The sequence below is a fragment of the Crinia signifera genome, chromosome 6, assembly GCF_055691185.1.
Source record: "Crinia signifera chromosome 6, ASM5569118v1, whole genome shotgun sequence".
NCBI lineage: Eukaryota > Metazoa > Chordata > Amphibia > Anura > Myobatrachidae > Crinia > Crinia signifera.
Window position 1 is genome coordinate 46,445,892 of NC_139222.1, and position 17,179 is coordinate 46,463,070.

Sequence of the window (17,179 nt, forward strand, 5' to 3'; positions counted from 1 at the left end):
ACATGCCTTAGGCAAACAAGATTCAAGTTGCCATGTTCATCTTCTCAGCAGCCACTACGTGTTCCAAGGACACCATTTTAAATATTTCATAAAATTTCACAAAATGGATGTTTTTGAGACTGATCAGCCATAAATATGCATAAAAAGAACATTTTCCCCATATAAGTTGAACAATTGTCAACATGACATAGAGGTGGTAGGTGTGCCAGACAATAATAATGACCGGGTTTTGGGTGAGGAATTTTGCAAGTTTAGCATGGAAGATATACAATAGAAAAATGAATAGGAAACAAGAGCCAGGTCTATATATAGAATGGCTATAAGGATCTTTGGAAAACAGTTGTTGGTCAGTTCAGGCCTATAAACCTATTGAGAAAGCACCAGAGTCTGTTGACCTTTTCTCATCTCCGCGACCAGCTAGGGTCTGGTCACTTTTAAACAGGTGCCTGCCGAAAGATGGGCTAGCATCGGAAATCTAGGAGACAAATATAAGTGAATACAAAATAAGTTAAAAGTAATTACGTTATTATGCAAAACTCATGCAAACGCATGCATGGCCCAGTGTTTCCTGCCATATTATGTTGTTTTTATTGCATTTAATACTTAATGTACCTTTCCACCTATGTGTAATTTAAAGAAAAAATAAATACAACAGAAAGTGCAATACAACAGTATTTTTTTTCTCTTTAAAACAAAACTGCTGGAAAAATGCATACAAAATGCAATACAGAATACATCAAACACATATACAAATACATAAAGAACAAGTCACAGAAGTATACTACAGGTCGGATCTCCCATATAATCCAAAAACCGAAATATTCCAAAAAAAACTTGGTTTTTCAGAATATTCAGAATAATATATTACGAAATCCGAAAAAATCCCTTATCCCAAATTGCTCGTGGTCCCGAGTATTTCGGAAAAAAGGGATACTCAACCTGCACAATAATTTGTTTGAAATTAATTATTTTCGATAACAACCGTAAAAACTGCCTTAATGTATGAACACAAGAAAATAACACATTAACATAAAACAATGTCCTCTGCTTACATTACGTTTAATTAGCTTGTTATGTACACAGGGGTGGATTTACTAAAGCTTCTAAAACAAACAAGTGGAGGTGTTGCCCATGACAACGAATCAGATTTCATTTTCTAAGATGCAATAGAGAAATGATAGCTAGAATCGTATTGGCTGCTAAAGGCATCACAACCACATTTTTTTTTTTTTAGTTTTTAGTAAATCTACCACATGGACCCCATTCTGTATTCCATGAATATTGTAGCAAGTTGTTACAATGGGTTGGGATCATTTGGTCTACAGCATGATGTCGACAGTCATTTGGTCGACACCATTAGGTTGACGTGGGTAAAGGACGACATGGAAAAGGTCAAAAGGTTATTAGATCGACAGGTCATTAGTTCGCCAACGTCTAGGTCGACAGGCAAAAGGTCAACATGGGGTTTTCACAGGTTTTTTTACCTGAATGTCAACACAGTCGACATGTACACATACCTGCCCTGACCACAAGGGGCATATGTGAAATTGCCTGTATGTACTCAAATATTCTATTTTGAGGTGACAATGTGTGCTCATCAAGATAAAAAGTATACAAGCACTATAAAATTGTTTATTATTCTAATTGTATATGACTATAAAAAAAAATAGTGCTTATTAAGCTGCGCTTGATAAGAAACTTACAGAATCTAAATAGTGTTATCTTTATAATTATGTTACAGGAATTGCAGAGCTGGGAACCCCCTGTATGACATTGTGGGGGGGTTTCTAAGGACAGAAATAGCATTACGGAGAGGTCTAGCAGTAGGGATCAGTCATTTACTTCAGTTGACATCACAGATAATGGTATTTAATTTGTGATCTTAAGAAAAGGTCAACACAAGCAAAAGATCAAACTGGAAAAAGTCGACACAGGAAAAGGTATCCGTGTTTTTTATGAATGTTGATGTCTATGTCGGCATATGTCAACATGGACCCCCAATTTGTGTAATGCGTCTGCTCGCCATGCTTCAGGCTCGGTGCCTTGCTATACCCGGCATACTATTGTATACACTCTATGCTGACATGGATAAGGAAGGAAGAACAATTTGTTTTAAAAAGAAATCATGAAAAACTCATTTCGACCTTTTCCTGTGGCAAACATTAGCAGGTTGACTTTTGCATGTGTCAATATTTTGTCAATGTCGACCTTGTTAATGTGTCAATCTATAGCCTGTCGACCAATAGTGGTCAACCTATTAATTGACGCCCTAGACACTGTTGACTTGTGGACCAGACACCATCCCCAAAAGGTCAAAATGCTCAAGGTCGACAAATGAAAAAGTCAGTGGGGTATATATTTTTACCTTATTGGGCATGGAGCCCCAATTAGTGTAGTCTTAATTTGCTCCCAATACTTATTCATACTTCACCATCCGCACAGACTATGATTGGGATACTGAAGTATTTCAAAGTTCAAAATATGAAAGAAATTCAGATTATTTTGACCATGTCAATCACAATGTTAACCAATAGTGGTTTGACATATTGAATATATACCGCAGAATTAGATGTGCCAACACCAATCCAGTCGGTATGCATTCATTTTGTAAACATTCAAAACAAAAACATGTTCTGAATATCGCCATAGGTTTCAATTGAACATTACTTATGGTAACAAGCAGGGCCGGATTATAATGGGGGCACAGGGGATTATAATGGGGGCACAGGTGGTGAGTACCCCGGGCCCCCCTCTATCTAGGGGCCCACTGTGGTTGGCATGTATTTAAAAAAAATATATCTATCTGCCAATGTGACAATGATTAATGGTGCTGAGCATCAGAAGTCAAGGCACACTGACTGCACAAGTGTGCAATGCATTACTGGGAGTTGACTAAGTCCCATAAGACTTTGCACAAGAGGTCAGAGGTTGAGAAGCTTGTGCTGAGCTCTGCTTGGTGGAGCTCATCATATGATTCTCAGGCCCATGAAGGATAGCAGCAGCAGCTGCCTTGTCATGGGAGGGTTCTTAATCAGAGGCAGCGCTGAGCCTGTCACGGCTCCTACAGAGTAAGGTACAGAGGGACAAACACAGGCTTTTCATGTGGTGTATATATATGTTTATATTAGCACCCCCCCCACCCCTGCAGTTGACCATTGACCAAGTTTATACTGCTTTTACTCTGTGTTTTGACAGTGTAATTTTCTCCCGTGCAGTTTGCGGCCAGTAATGACAAGTAGGAGGATGGTAGGGCATGAAATATTGCCTGTCGGCACATGTCGGCTCAAAAAATTTGTAAATAGCCCCATGTCGACCTTTTGACTGTCGACTTAACCCATGTCGACCTAATGACCCTGTCAACTCAATGACTCTGTCGACCTGACCCATGTCGACTTTCCTAATGACTGTCGACCTAGACTCATGTCGACCTAATGACTGTCAACCAACATGTTGGTGACCCAGTGACCGTATCCCGCTAGCATAGCCCCTCATAGAAGGCACAGCCCCACATAGTCAGCACAGCCCCTCCATGGTTAGACAGCAGAGCCCCCCATATTCAGCACAGCCAGTGGCGTAACGATAGAGGGTGCCCAGCCACCCTGTCATTTGGGGGGGGGGGCGTGGGCACAGCAAGGAACCCCCTGCACCAAGCAGAGCCGTGCCTTAACAGTACTAGAGATAGGCAGGGCACTTCCCTGTCTGCTGCTGCTGCTCCCGGCTCCCATCCCCGTATCCCCCTCGGCGGGGTCGGCAGCATTAGCGACAGGAACTTATGCACATCCCCGGCGCTGGCTGCTTAGCCGCTCCTCCTGCCTGCAATGAGTTAACAGGAGTGCGCGGCCCTACCAAAAGCAGCACCGAGCATCCTTATCAGCACCGAGCTCCCCTAGCATCGCCGAGCAGTGGGACCAGTAAGTGCGCCTGGAGGTGGTGGCGGGGGAGGGGTACTGTCAGCCATGGAGCCTCTTAGGGGAGGAGAGGGAGTGTGGTTACTGCCCATGATGGAGCCTCTTGGTGGGCCTCATATGTTAGGGAGGCAGTGTATGTATGTATGACAGTGTATGTCAGTGGCGTAACTATGGGGCCGCAGCCCCCGTGGTGGCGGGGAGGCGCCGGGGTCTGCGGGCGCTATTGTTTCTCCGCCAGCTCCCCACTGCTTGTGGGTGCAGCAGGGAGCTGGCAGGGGGGTCCGTGCCGCGCGGGGGTACCTGTGGTCAGGGAGAGCCTGGAGGTCCCTGCGTCGCTGAGTATGACGATGCCCGGGTCCCTGCAGTGAAGTGGAAACAACGCGCTACCACCGTGCGGTGGTGCGGGAAGCGCTTCTGACTTTGAAAACACTGGGCGCATGCTGATTGGCTGAGATTCAGCCAATCAGTGTGCGGCCAGTGTTTTCAAAGTTAGAAGTGCTTCCCGCGCCGCCGGGCGGCGGTAGAAAAAGTTTTTGTTACGCCACTGGTGTATGTATAAGGGAGACAGTGCATGTATGTATGTATGTATGTATGTATGAGGGATACAGTGTATGTATGTATGTATGTATGTATGAGGAAGGCAGTGGATGTATGTTTGTACAGTATGTATGAGGGAGGCAGTGTATGTATGCATGAGGGAGTGTATGTATGTATGTATGTATGTATGACAGTATGTATGAGGGAGACAGTGTATGTATGTATGTATGTATGTATGATGGAGACAGTGTATGGATGCATGTATGTATGTATGAAGGAGACAGTACGTATGTATTTATGAGGGAGGCAGTGAATGTATGTTTGTACAGTATTTATGAGGGAGGCAGTGTATGTATGTATGTATGTATGTATGTATGTATGTATGTGTGTGTGTGTAAGGCAGTATATGTAATGTGAGACCCCATTCCCACCCATCTGTCCATCTGTTTGCATGTCTGTCCATCTATGTCTCCATATCGTGCTCTGTTGGGCCGTCTATGCCTGCCCCCTGACTGATTCTCTCCCTCCCCGATGCTGTCTCTCTCTTTCTGCCCATCTCTCTCTCCCTCCTCAATACTGTCTTAATCCCACCTTGACTCTGTCTCTCTTTCGCACTGTCTCTGGCCCGGACATCCTCTCTTTCTCCTTCTCTCTGCCTGATACTCTCTCTTGCTCCCCTCTCTTTCTCTCTCTCTCCATTGTGCACTCTCTCTCACTCCTCACATCCCTCCCTCTCTCTTTGATACCCTCTCTCTCACCTTGATGTCCTCTCTCTCTCTCATCCCTTTCTCACACCACCCCATCTCTCTCTTATTCTCCCTCTTTTTCCATGAAATCCTCTCTCTCTTTCTGACACCCCCATGGGCATTGTAATGGGGTGGAGGGGGGCCCCTTAAAAATTTTGCTATGGGGCCCTGAATGTTCTAGTTACGCCTCTGAGCACAGCCTTCGCATAGTCAGCACACAGGCACTGTAGATACTGTAGACAGCACAGATCCCCATAATCAACATACCCCCTAATAGACAGAAAAAACCCTGATCTGATCTCCCCCCTTCCAGCACATCCCCCCTCCCCCATAGGCAGACAAGCCAGACATATTCAGAATCAGAATAGGTCTGATATGTCTGCCTATGAGGGGGGGGGGACCTGAATATGTGACACGTCTGCCATACGAGCTGTGCTGGAGGGGGATCTGAGACCCCCCCCCCCAATAGGCAGACATCACATTCAGAGATCCCCTCCAGCCTTCCCAACACACAGTTGTCAGAGTCTGGCATAACACAGACATCGCAGATTTGCAGTCACAAGCAGCCAGCCCGCCCGCTGACCGGCGACTATGTTTTTGGGAGGTTGGCAATACCTTTTTTTTTTTAGCTGCTGCAGATTTATACCTTTATAGCTGAGGGGTGGAGGGGGGCCAACCAGGTGCAGTGTCACATTTTACCATTCAAGGTAAATTTACTATAGCTGCTAAAAATGGACAGAGGTGATGTTGCCAATAGCAACCAATAAGATTATGTCTATTATTTCTCTATTGCATTCTAGAAAATGATAGACAGAATCTACATGAATGCTATGGGCAACATTGAACATGTATACATTCACAATGTCGACACAACATAATCTCAACATTGTGAACATTGACAGAAGTTTTTTTGTGTGTGTTAAATTAGGGTTAGATTTTTTTTGTGTGTTAACCATAGGGTTAGAGTTATTCTTAAAATAATATTGATTGTAAAATCCCATTGCGAATGTCAACAGTTATGTCAGTGTTGACATTATGTATATGTCGACGTTCTGGACTTGACATTAAGTCAGGGCTTTTTGAGATTTTGCTGCTAACATTTTTAATGCTGACAATATATGTCACACCCATCCAAGCAGGAAAGAATTCTAACCTCGTTTCCATGTCATTAGAAAATGCCTCCGCTCAAAAACTCTTTTGCATAATTAAAATCTTTTAGCTGTGTACAGCCACTTACTAGAGAATCTCGTGATACTTGAAATACGACTCCAACCTGAAATCATCTGCTGTTCGCTAGGCTGGATGTGCCCAGTGTTTTTGTGGGGACGCCTCCTGCCTGCCCCCATTCCACCCCTCCTGGAGCACACTCCGTGGCGAGTGTGAAACTCCACCATGGAACACAGGTAGTTCGCTCCCTAATGCACAGTAGAGGTTATTCATTAAGGATGCCATTTCTTTATGACATGATAAACATGTATGATAAACAGTATACAGTATTTCTGGGTGTTAAGCAATGCATTTTAGGTAGAGGTTAGATCTCTCAAGTACTTGGTTTTATGCTTGTTTTAGTATCCAGCATAGTGATTTCAATTTAATATGCTAAATTTTTTTTTTTTTAGATTTAGCCGTTTATTTACTTGGTATAATTGGGGGATTCTTACTAGGTAAAACATTATGTCCATCTACTTTTGAAGGTCATACAATCTAAAATACAGTAGACTATATAAGGAACATATACTATAACGCAATCATTCTAGAAGAAGATAGTTAATAATAGGTACAGTACAGCGTCTATTCCCGCAGCCAGGGGGGCTGGGGGCATGGCTAGAGGCTTGCAGAGCCTCTGGGCCATGCCCAGACAGCGGCAAAATGGGGTGAGGCCTTGAGGGAAGATGCTCGTATAGACCACGCCCCCTTTCCAGATAGACACACCCCGTAATTTTCGGGTGCACGCCGATGTCCCTCTTCAAAGGAATTAAAAGGTGGGAGGTATGAAAAGGTATTGGTCCCGACCCTCAGTGTAACACTGGTGCTACATTATCGTAAGGGGTGTGGTATAATTACCCGACAGTCGGGATTCCGACAGTCATTACTCAGACGTCGGAATCCCGACTGCACAGGGTGGGGAGCGCAATGAAGCCCCTTGCGGGCTCGCTGCGCTCGCCACGCTGCGGGCACGGTGGCGAGCTGTGCTCGCCACCTATTTTATTCTCCCTCTATGGGGGTCGTGGACCCCCAAGAGGGAGCAGTCGGGAATCCGACGTCGGAGTATTGACTATCGGAATCCCGACTGTCGGGGAGCCGTCCGGCACCCCTCGTAAGTGGTTGCTGAGTTAGAGAGTCCAGACACTTCACAATATTAGGTCACAAGACATATACAGATGTCCTTTAGTAAGTTTATAATAACATACATAGGAAAAAAATAGTTTTTATTCAAAAAAAATGTAAATTCACAAAAGTGTCATAAGGTAAATTTATACCAGACAAAAGGGGCCTACACATAGGGAGATGTTGCGGAGCGATCAGAGCAATCTCTGATGTGTGCAGAGCGATCTGTCAGGGCCAGTGTTCGGTGAAAACACTGGCTCTGACCGGCGATTAACAAGATTTATGCTGGAACTTAGTCTCCAGACCAAAGCGATGCACGGGGTCACGCATCTCTATCGCTGTGGCCCCTGGACAGGAACGATGTAGAAGCATTTTCTAAATGATCTAGTGAGATTGCTTAGAAAATACCCTGAAATCTTCCCGTGTCCATGACTTGCTTATACACAATGGACAGACAAAAAATGTATTTGTCTACCATCTATGCCAATATAATTAATATTGTACAAAGCAAAACTGAAATAGAACTTTAGTTATGTAACCTTTGTAGGGTGAAGGCAAGCATTGCTGATCATCAATTACAATGCATTTATTATACGATAGTGCAGACTACTTATGCTGCTGTTGCAATTCTAACAAAATGCAGTAGATGGCAGTAGGTGACGGATTGCTTCCAACTGAAAATCAGCACCAATGTCAAAGCAAAAAAAAAAAACAATGGGTCGACCTATATTTGGTCAACATTCATTGGGTCGACAGGCCACACCTATAAAAGGTGGACATGGCTTAGGTTGACATGTGAAACAATGCAGTTCTATATGATTTTACCAGGGTGTAAAGTTACTTGTTTTTTTGATTTAGCCCATTATGCCTATGGCATTCTTTCCGCATCTTTACTGAGATGGATCTGATATGGATCCCTCCCAACATCCCCTGCAGCTGTCTGTCACTCTGCACAAGGACTCCCAGGAAGTCCAATAACCGGCGGTCATTGCATGGGCCAGCTTTCCTTTGCATTACAAAACACATAGAGTATGTGAATACATATGTGAATAATAACAATGCAGTTAGTGGGGGATGTACCGCAATTGGTTGCTGCATCTCACCAATTATCCATTCCCCATTGTATCCAATTGCAGAAAGTGGGAGGTCAGTGTACACCTGCTGAGGAACGCCACCCAATTCAGTACCGATCAGACGCAAATTAGTAGTTAATGCTCCTGAAAGCTCTGGGTTTAGCCGCGCAAAGCAGTTAGACCTATTTAGATGCCCAATAAAGAACTTTGGATGCCCAAAGTGCCCAAACCAGGACTTTAAACTATGGACCCTTCACACACATATTGCTCACAGCTCCAAAGGCTGCAAGAAAACACTGTGTCTGCAAGTACTAATGGACCTCTGATAGGAACAACATTTGAATTGCTCCGATAGATGCACATTTTGAATCACCACCATAAACCATAATGCTTGGTCTGGCTACATACAGACCTTATCAAACTTACATGTACTTAAATGAGGTGGCTGGAGGTATTATTATTATTGTTTATTTATATGGCGCCACAAGGGTTCCTGACAATACATAGATGAGCAAAAGAACAAAACAAGAAAAATAGAGATTTACAGTACAAATGCAAATTAGGACAAGTACATTGTAAATAAAAAAGACACTTGCAGCAACAAATACTGACGCAATTATAAAAGTGGCAGAGATATATTCTTAGAAAATCAAATGAGGAGAGAGGCCCTGCTCGTTACAGCTTACACTCTAAAGCAGGCATTCCCAACCACGGTCCTCAAGGCACACCGATAGTGCAGGTTTTGTAGATATCCAGGCTTGAGCACAGGTGACTTAATTAGTATCTGAGGGATTCTGATAAAACCATCTGTGCTGAAGCCTGGATATCACTAAAACCTGCACTGTTGGTGTGCCTTGAGGACCGTGGTTGGGAACGCCTGCTCTAAAGGTAAGGGGCAGACAAACTGGGGTGACACAGCAGGGATAGAAGCGAGCATAAACATAGGGTTAGGATGAGAAATTGTTAGATTTAATGAAGAAGTGGGTCTTGAGTGAGTGTGAGTGTAAGAAGCTTGAATTGTACTAGCAATAGGTTACAGGTACTAGCAATAGGAGGTACTAGAATAAAACAGATGCTGAAACTATAGAAAAATGTAGTGTAGGTTAAAGAAGAGAAATGGAGAGGAAAGAAATGATAGTGGAACAATTTGAGTGAGAGGTATGAAGTACATGGCGGCACAAAAGTTGGTGCACAAAATACAGAGAAAACTGACAAAAATGTCATGGTTTTCTGCATTTATACTTTCATTAAAATCTATGAAATATGCCATATGCTTGAGACATGTAAACAGTGTAAACAGAGAGAGGAGAGATGATTTGAGTACTCCCAAAATATATGGGCAAGCCAGCTATACTTCTCCATTTTCTCCATTAAAACTGGGTAAAGGGGACATCCGGTGTGGTTTAAACTGGTCAAGTTCTAACTATATGTAATTGTGGGTGTTTATATGATTAGAGCAAGTATTATCCAATCTTTGGAAAGCTGAGAGCATAGCATTAATTCAAGGAATTTTAAGGAGATTGTGATCACCATCTTGTATCTTTTCCCTCAATATTATCCAAGGGATGAACAAGTTACACCTCCACTGGAAGTGTTGGGGGAGTAAGCAAAAGTAATACAGTATAAGATATTCCATACCAACTGCACAGTAGTAATTGATGATTAATAATACAGGTCAGGTGGTATTGTACAATGCGGATGCGGTCATTTGGTCTACTGCATTATGGTAGAAAGTCATTAGGTCGAATCCATTAGGTCGACATGCTAAAAGGTCGACATGACTCTAGGTCGACATGGGAAAAGGTCGACATGATTCTAGTTCGAAAGGTCATTAGTTCGACAGGTCATTAGTTCGACAAGGTCATTAGTTCGACATTGTCTATGTCGACATTCACAAGGTCGACATGGAGTTTTTCACTGTTTTTTGAGCCAACATGTGCCGACAGGCGGTATTTCATGCCCTACCATCCACTAGGGCATGGTGGGAGAATAAAATAGTGTGCCGAGCGTAGCGAGACACCGTGCCCGACGCATTGCGAGCGCAGCGAGCGATGCGAGGGGATGCAGTGCACTTTAAACTGTGTCCATGTCGACTGTGTTGACATTCAGGTAAAAAAACAGTGAAAAAACCCATGTCGACCTTGTGAATGTCGACATAGACAATGTCGAACTAATGACCTGTCGAACTAATGACCTTTCGACCTAGAATCATGTCGACCTTTTCCCATGTCGACCTAGAATCATGTCGACCTTTTAGCATGTCGACCTAATGGATTCGACCTAATGACTTTCTACCATAATGCGATAGACCAAATGATCCCAACCCTACAATGTCAGGACCTCTAACTCTCGATGATATATGGATATCTGAAGGATTGGGTATGATGTTCTGGGTCTATATCCCCTCCACTGGAAAGGATCCCCTTCCACTGAAAGGCAAATTTGGGCAACCAAATGTTTGTGCTGGGGACATGTCAAGTGGCAGGTCAATGAGCCATTCTGAATGGAGGTAATGAGATTCAGAGGATGATGAAATAATCCAATCTGACCGGAGTTACGTGCATAAAGATGAACTAATGCATATGGCTTGGAGTAATGTGAACTGCAATGCAAAGGTGCCAGCATTCAGTGCTGACAAAACAGCTTTGTGTTCAATGCTTATAAGAAAAATAATGGTATCTCTGTAAAATATGTGCCTTCAACTGAAATATTAAAACATATTGTGACAAGGAAGCACATACACTGGATCAGAAAGTCTGTCTTTATTTTTGTAGCCAGTACACAGCAAACCAGTTAATCAGCATAGAAAGCAGCATACAGGTCTCACAGCATACAGGTGTCACAGCATAGTTCAAACACTTCAGAAAGCTCCAGTGGTCCCTACAGTAGCCCACACCCCAGCCTATCACTTGGGCAGCTTATCCACCATCAAGAGCAATGACCCTCTGCCCTGGAAACATATATAATTAGGATCGCACAGGTGCTGCTAAATCAGCCCAACCCAGATCACACCAATTATGAAACCTGGACTGGATCTAATTTCCCTGCTGCTGCTGTTGATCTAAAACCTGGTCTGGATTGTTACACTCCTCCGCCTATTAGCTTCAACCACCCTGTGAAGTTACAAAATCTCTCTGCCTCACCCACTTCTGCTTGTGTCATATGCCTGGGTACGCAGCTCTCGGCCACTTTCCAGAAGTCCCCCACCTCACCTTTTTCCTCCTCCCCTAGCTTCACCATAGGGTTGCTTGTAGGATCGGCCCTACAAACCCCCTGGAAAGGGCATCAGCATTTAGGTGCCGTTTCCCCTGACAATGTTGTACCTCAAATTTAAATGGCTGTAAGGCCAAAAGCCAACAGTTCACATGAGCATTCACCTCCTTGGTTCATATGCATCCATTGTAAAGGCGCATGGTCTGTAACCAACAAAAATTCGGATCCCAACAAATAATTCTTTAAAGATTTGACTGCTCGCTTAATTGCTAAGCATTTGTGCTCTACAGTTGACTACTTGCGCTCTCTGGGCAGTAATTTACGGCTAAGGTAGAGGATGGGCTTCTCCTCTCCATCTACCTCTTGGGAAAGGACTACCCCTAATCCTGTACCAGTGGCATCCATCTGTAACACAAATTGTTTTTTAAAATCAGGAGCTTGTAAGACAGGCTCTGTACACAAAGATTGTCTTAAATCCTGACAAACAGTTTCCACTGGTCTAGACCAAGTTATCTTGTCTGGTGAAGCCGCTCTAGTTGCAAAATTTCTAATGAACCTGCACTAATATCCCAAAACACTAAATTGTGTCTTATATTTGGCTTTAAGCATATAGGGGACTGCTTCTACCTTACAAGGCTGAAGTTTAACTTGTCCTCTGCCCACAATGTACCCCAAATACTTGTCTTCCACCATACCAATGGCAGATCTCAGGGTTGACAGGAAAACCTGTGCGCCTCTAGAGACTTTAATACGGCCTATACCATTGGTAGGTTGGATTTCCAGTTACTGTAGATCTAAAAATAACAATGTAGCCTAAATATGCATCTGCATATTCCCTGTGTGGCTGCAGCAACTTATTTATAGCTCTCCGGAAGGTTGCTGTGGCACCATGTAAACCAAATGGCAGCACTTTGAACTGAAATAAGCCCTATGGGGTAGAGAAGGCTGTTTTTGCCTTAGCAGCTTCTGTCAAAGGAATCTGCCAATATCCTTTTATCAGATCAAGAGAGATAAGATACTGACTCTTGGCTGAATTTTATACCAACTCATCAACCCAGGGCATATGGTAAGAATCAAAGCGAGAAACTTGATTCAATTTACGGAAGTCATTGCAGAATCTTAAAGCACCCGAAGGCTTAGGTACTAAGACAATTGGATTATTCCACTTGCTGGTTGACTCCTCTATGACCCCTAGGCGTAGAATCTCTTCCACCTCTTGCTTTGTCGCTGCCCGATTTGCCTCGGGTATGCAATACGGTCTTTGTTTAATGACCACACTGTGTGGAGTCTCAACATCATGATGGATGATCTGCATCTTTCCCGGAATGGCAGAAAACACACCTTCGTACTGGCACCACCAAATTCACGACCTCCTTTTTCTGTCCAGGACTGTATTACTTCAATGGGTTCAATCTGGAACCTTTGCTACCAAAGAGGGTTTAAATGGTAGTTTTGTACCTCCCTTCTTCTACCCTCATGTTGAACTTTGCATTTGACTGGTTCCTCCGCCTCTATAATCTAATAAGGGCCTCACTATTGAGCAAACATTTTACTTTCTGTAGTGGGCGCTAAATACTACCACCTTGTCTCCCTGTTTAAAAGTCTGGTTGATTGCGGTGACGTCATAACTTTGTTCCCGACGTTGTTGAGCGCTTTCCATCTGTTCGTTCCGGAGTGGCACAAACTGCCTTAAACGGCCATACATTTGAGACACAAACTGAATGATGTTAGGATCCTGACAAGGTTGTTCTTCCCACCCTTCTTTTTAATAGATCCAGCATTCCTCTGGGCTCTCTCCCATAGAGGCGCTCAAAGGGAAAAAACCCTGTAGAGGATAGGCGTACCTCTCTGACCGCAAACATTAAATAAGGTAGGAGCAAATCCCAGTCTTGTTTTTCTCCAGAATCTGCCCTCTATCATTTGTTTAAGGTTTTGATGAAACCTTTCTACCAGGCCATCTGTTTCCAGGTGGTTCACTGAACTGGCAATCCTGTCTACATTTAACAAATGGCACAAGTCCTTCATAAGCTTTAAAACAAAAAGGGGACCTTGGGTTAGTAGCTCTCTAGCAATAATGCCAGATTTCATATTACGGAGGGGTATAGCCTCTGGATATCTGGTGGCATATCCACTGCACCTAGTATGTATTGGTGAACCCTAGCAGATTTTTCCACTGGCCCTATCGAATCCATACCAATTCACTTAAAAGGCACAGAAATGATAGGGAGGGGTACCAGAGTCGCCCTAAAGCTTCTGGCACACTGGGTAGTCATGACAATAACTCTGGACTGAGACATACATTCTGGGCCAAAATAACCTTAACTGTATGTGTTGGAGTATTTTCTCCTACCCTAAAAATGCGTATACACAGCTTCTAATACCAACCACTTAATTTTTCAGGGAACTAACAACTGATCTATTATTTTCCCCTGTAAAGTAGCAACACAATGTAGCAAATAATTTCTCAATACAAAATATGGTACAACCTCTGATGGTAAAGCAGCAGAAATAATGGAGCTGGAATAATTGTCTGATGGAAGTCACAAGTCACCTCTTCCTGTGGGACATGCTTCCACCTAAGCAGAATAATACTTTCAAAAGGTTGGCTTGCCTCTAGAGTGTTGTCGTCATAAGAGCTTCCTCTTGAGCTCAAACAATGCAGTTGGCACTGCTGCCCCCCCCCCCCCCCCCCCCGATGTACCATTTCAATGGATTAACTAAATGAAATTAAAACCAATGGCATAGCACTGTGACCAGTCCCAGGACTCTCTATATATTGTTACGCAGCTCAGACTTTTCAGCAGTTTCATACCTCCTCAAACTTCTTTGCTTTATACTGATCTGCTCCTTTCAGGAAGTTGAGTAAAATGATATCACAGAGAACAGTGCCCTGTAACAAGAAAGAATCACACAGATGGGTACATAATAATACATAGGGCTAGAAAAGGACATACCATATATACTAGAGTGTAAGCCTACTTTTACAGAACATTTTTTATGCTGAAAAAGCCCGCCTCGGCTTATACTCGAGTGAGGGTCCCACTTGAGTCAATAAGTTGTTGTTGTAAAATTAGGTGCCTCAGCTTTTATTCGGGTCGACTTATACTCGAGTATATACGGTATATCAATTAAGGGACTAGAGATTAAGGGGCAGATGTATTCCGCCTTAACAAGAAATAAATGCAAGGGTGATAAAGAGTTAAATGTCCAGCCAATCAGCTCCTTACTGACTTTTTTCAAACACAGCCTGTAACATGGCAGTTAGGGTGTGATTGGCTGGATGTTGATCTCTCTTTATCACCCTTGCATTTATCACTTGTTAAGTCTTAATACATCTGCCCCTCTGGGTTTGAAGGAGATAAAATAGCAGACTGTTAAAGAAACACCAGGAAGAACATTGATGCAATATGCACTTTCGTAACAAATGAAACCCCTTAATTTCCAAATTACTTTTATACATGTGAATAGCAAAATAAAAAATAATACCAGATACATTTATTTACATAATTTCAAAATTGTATTCCACCTTAAATTTTACATGTGTGAAATACATTGAAACATGCAAATACTTGGGGAGATGTTTCAAAGCTCAGGAAGAGATGAAGTGCAGAGAGATGGAGCTTCTGTCATTTTACAGGTTGTGTTTGATTTGACAGGAGCCGATTGCTTTATCTCTCGCCACCATCTACCCCTTAATTTGTATATAATCAATTCCATCTGATTTGTTATAATGTAGCAGTCATTTCAGTGTCATTACTATTTATAATACAGATCTCCCTTGCAGACTTATCTTGTTAGTGTATTTATGAAAGAGCAGAAAGTCTGTTCTGATACTGATCGGTGCTCCCCCTCTGTGTTCTAGACTCACTCAGCAGGTAGCACCTGACTGACTGAGGAAACAAGATGGGACAGCAGGCTGGGGAACACCGTGCAGCACAGAGAGGACACTGGCTGTCACTGGGCTGTGGTGTGGAGGAGGGAGGACGGAGAGAAGAAGCAGTGGGCACTGGCAGCCCAAAACAATGGTATTGGAAAATAGGGGAAGGGGGACCGGGCTAACATTGTGGGAAAGGGGGACAGGGCTGACATTGAGGAGAAGGGGGAAACTACTCCTGTGGGCATTGTGTGCACAAGCGGTTCTAGTCCTGTGGGAACTATTGGTGTAAGGGGTGCCGGTCCTGTGGGCAGTATTGGTACTATTATGTGACCACACCCCTTCCCTGTGAAGCCACGTCCCTACATTTTTGGCATTCATTGTTCCTTTTTTTAAGTATTGGGGGGTGCCAATTCACATTCTGGTATAGGAGACCAAAATATCTAGTTAAGGCTCTGCCAGTGCACATTACATGTGCGGACGTTAACTGTGGTCGCATTGGAAAAAATGCGACCACAGTTCATGGAGCATGGGGGCTTGGGCCACAAGTCCAAGAGGCAATGGAGGCTCCGGGCTTCAAGCCCTGATGGGGGACTGCATGTTAAACAGCACCTGTGTGGTTAACAGGGGGATCCCAGTGTGACCACTACTCTTCCAATGGAGCACTGCGGTGCACCTGTAGTTACTTGACTCTATACCAGAAGCCCTGCTAACATTTGCAATAGGGGACAGGATGGCTCCTGCCTGGTACCGTTCAGTCTGTGTTGGTGGATGTTAACACACACCATGTTTGGTGTGGGGGGACACCGAACTCCAACTTGCCTCCGGGCAACTTAGATACACTTACTGGCAGCTCCGTAGCATGGTCTGGACACACCTGCATTGTTAGTGGGGGGTGCATGGCAACTTCGTGACATCACACTCAGCCAATGTGACCAAAATGAAGGTAGACCGTGTCTGGACCGGCCAGCATTGTGTGAGCACTTTGCTGTATAATATATAATTGTACTGCCAGGAATATTTGTGGAGAAATACAACTAACCTAGTTAGTCATTTCTGTTTGTTGAATCCATTAATATCTGGTTCCATGTAAAAATTTTATTATGGGTGTTGGTGGTGATGACTTTTTTAGGGGCACTCTTACTGAACTATGGGTATATTAAATAAAATGTAAGATTTTTAAATAAATGTTTTCTATCCAGGGTAATACTAGAAAGAAAACGTTTATAGATAAATCTTAAGCTTTATTTGATATATTATAAAAGAAACAGGCCAGTTACAGGCAAAACTATATAGGCAGTGGTAATGTATGTCTCATTTATATAGATTTTATTAATGAAAAGTCAATGAGTACATATAAAGTAAGCATTACAATTTTCTTGTAAATTTAAATACAAAAGAAATATTAAGCGCATACTGTTAGGTACAGCATCAAAAGCTTCTAAAGTTGTTGTTTTTTTAGAAATTAACAGCTTGTATTTCTTGTTATTATTTAAAAAA

General features: G+C 43.1%; 1 protein-coding gene across 1 annotated transcript in view; it reads right to left on the reverse strand.

Moving 5' to 3' along the window:
* Positions 1-223: 223 nt before the first annotated feature.
* P2RX3 (purinergic receptor P2X 3) overlaps positions 224-17,179 on the reverse strand; it is a 95,881-nt gene continuing 78,925 nt past the window's right edge. Inside the window, exons 11-12 of the mRNA XM_083145378.1 lie at positions 14,618-14,695; positions 224-475 (exon numbers count right to left, since the gene is read on the reverse strand). Of these exons, the coding sequence (XP_083001504.1) occupies positions 359-475; positions 14,618-14,695 (195 nt within the window). The 3' untranslated portion in view covers positions 224-358. The remainder of the gene's footprint in view (positions 476-14,617; positions 14,696-17,179) is intronic.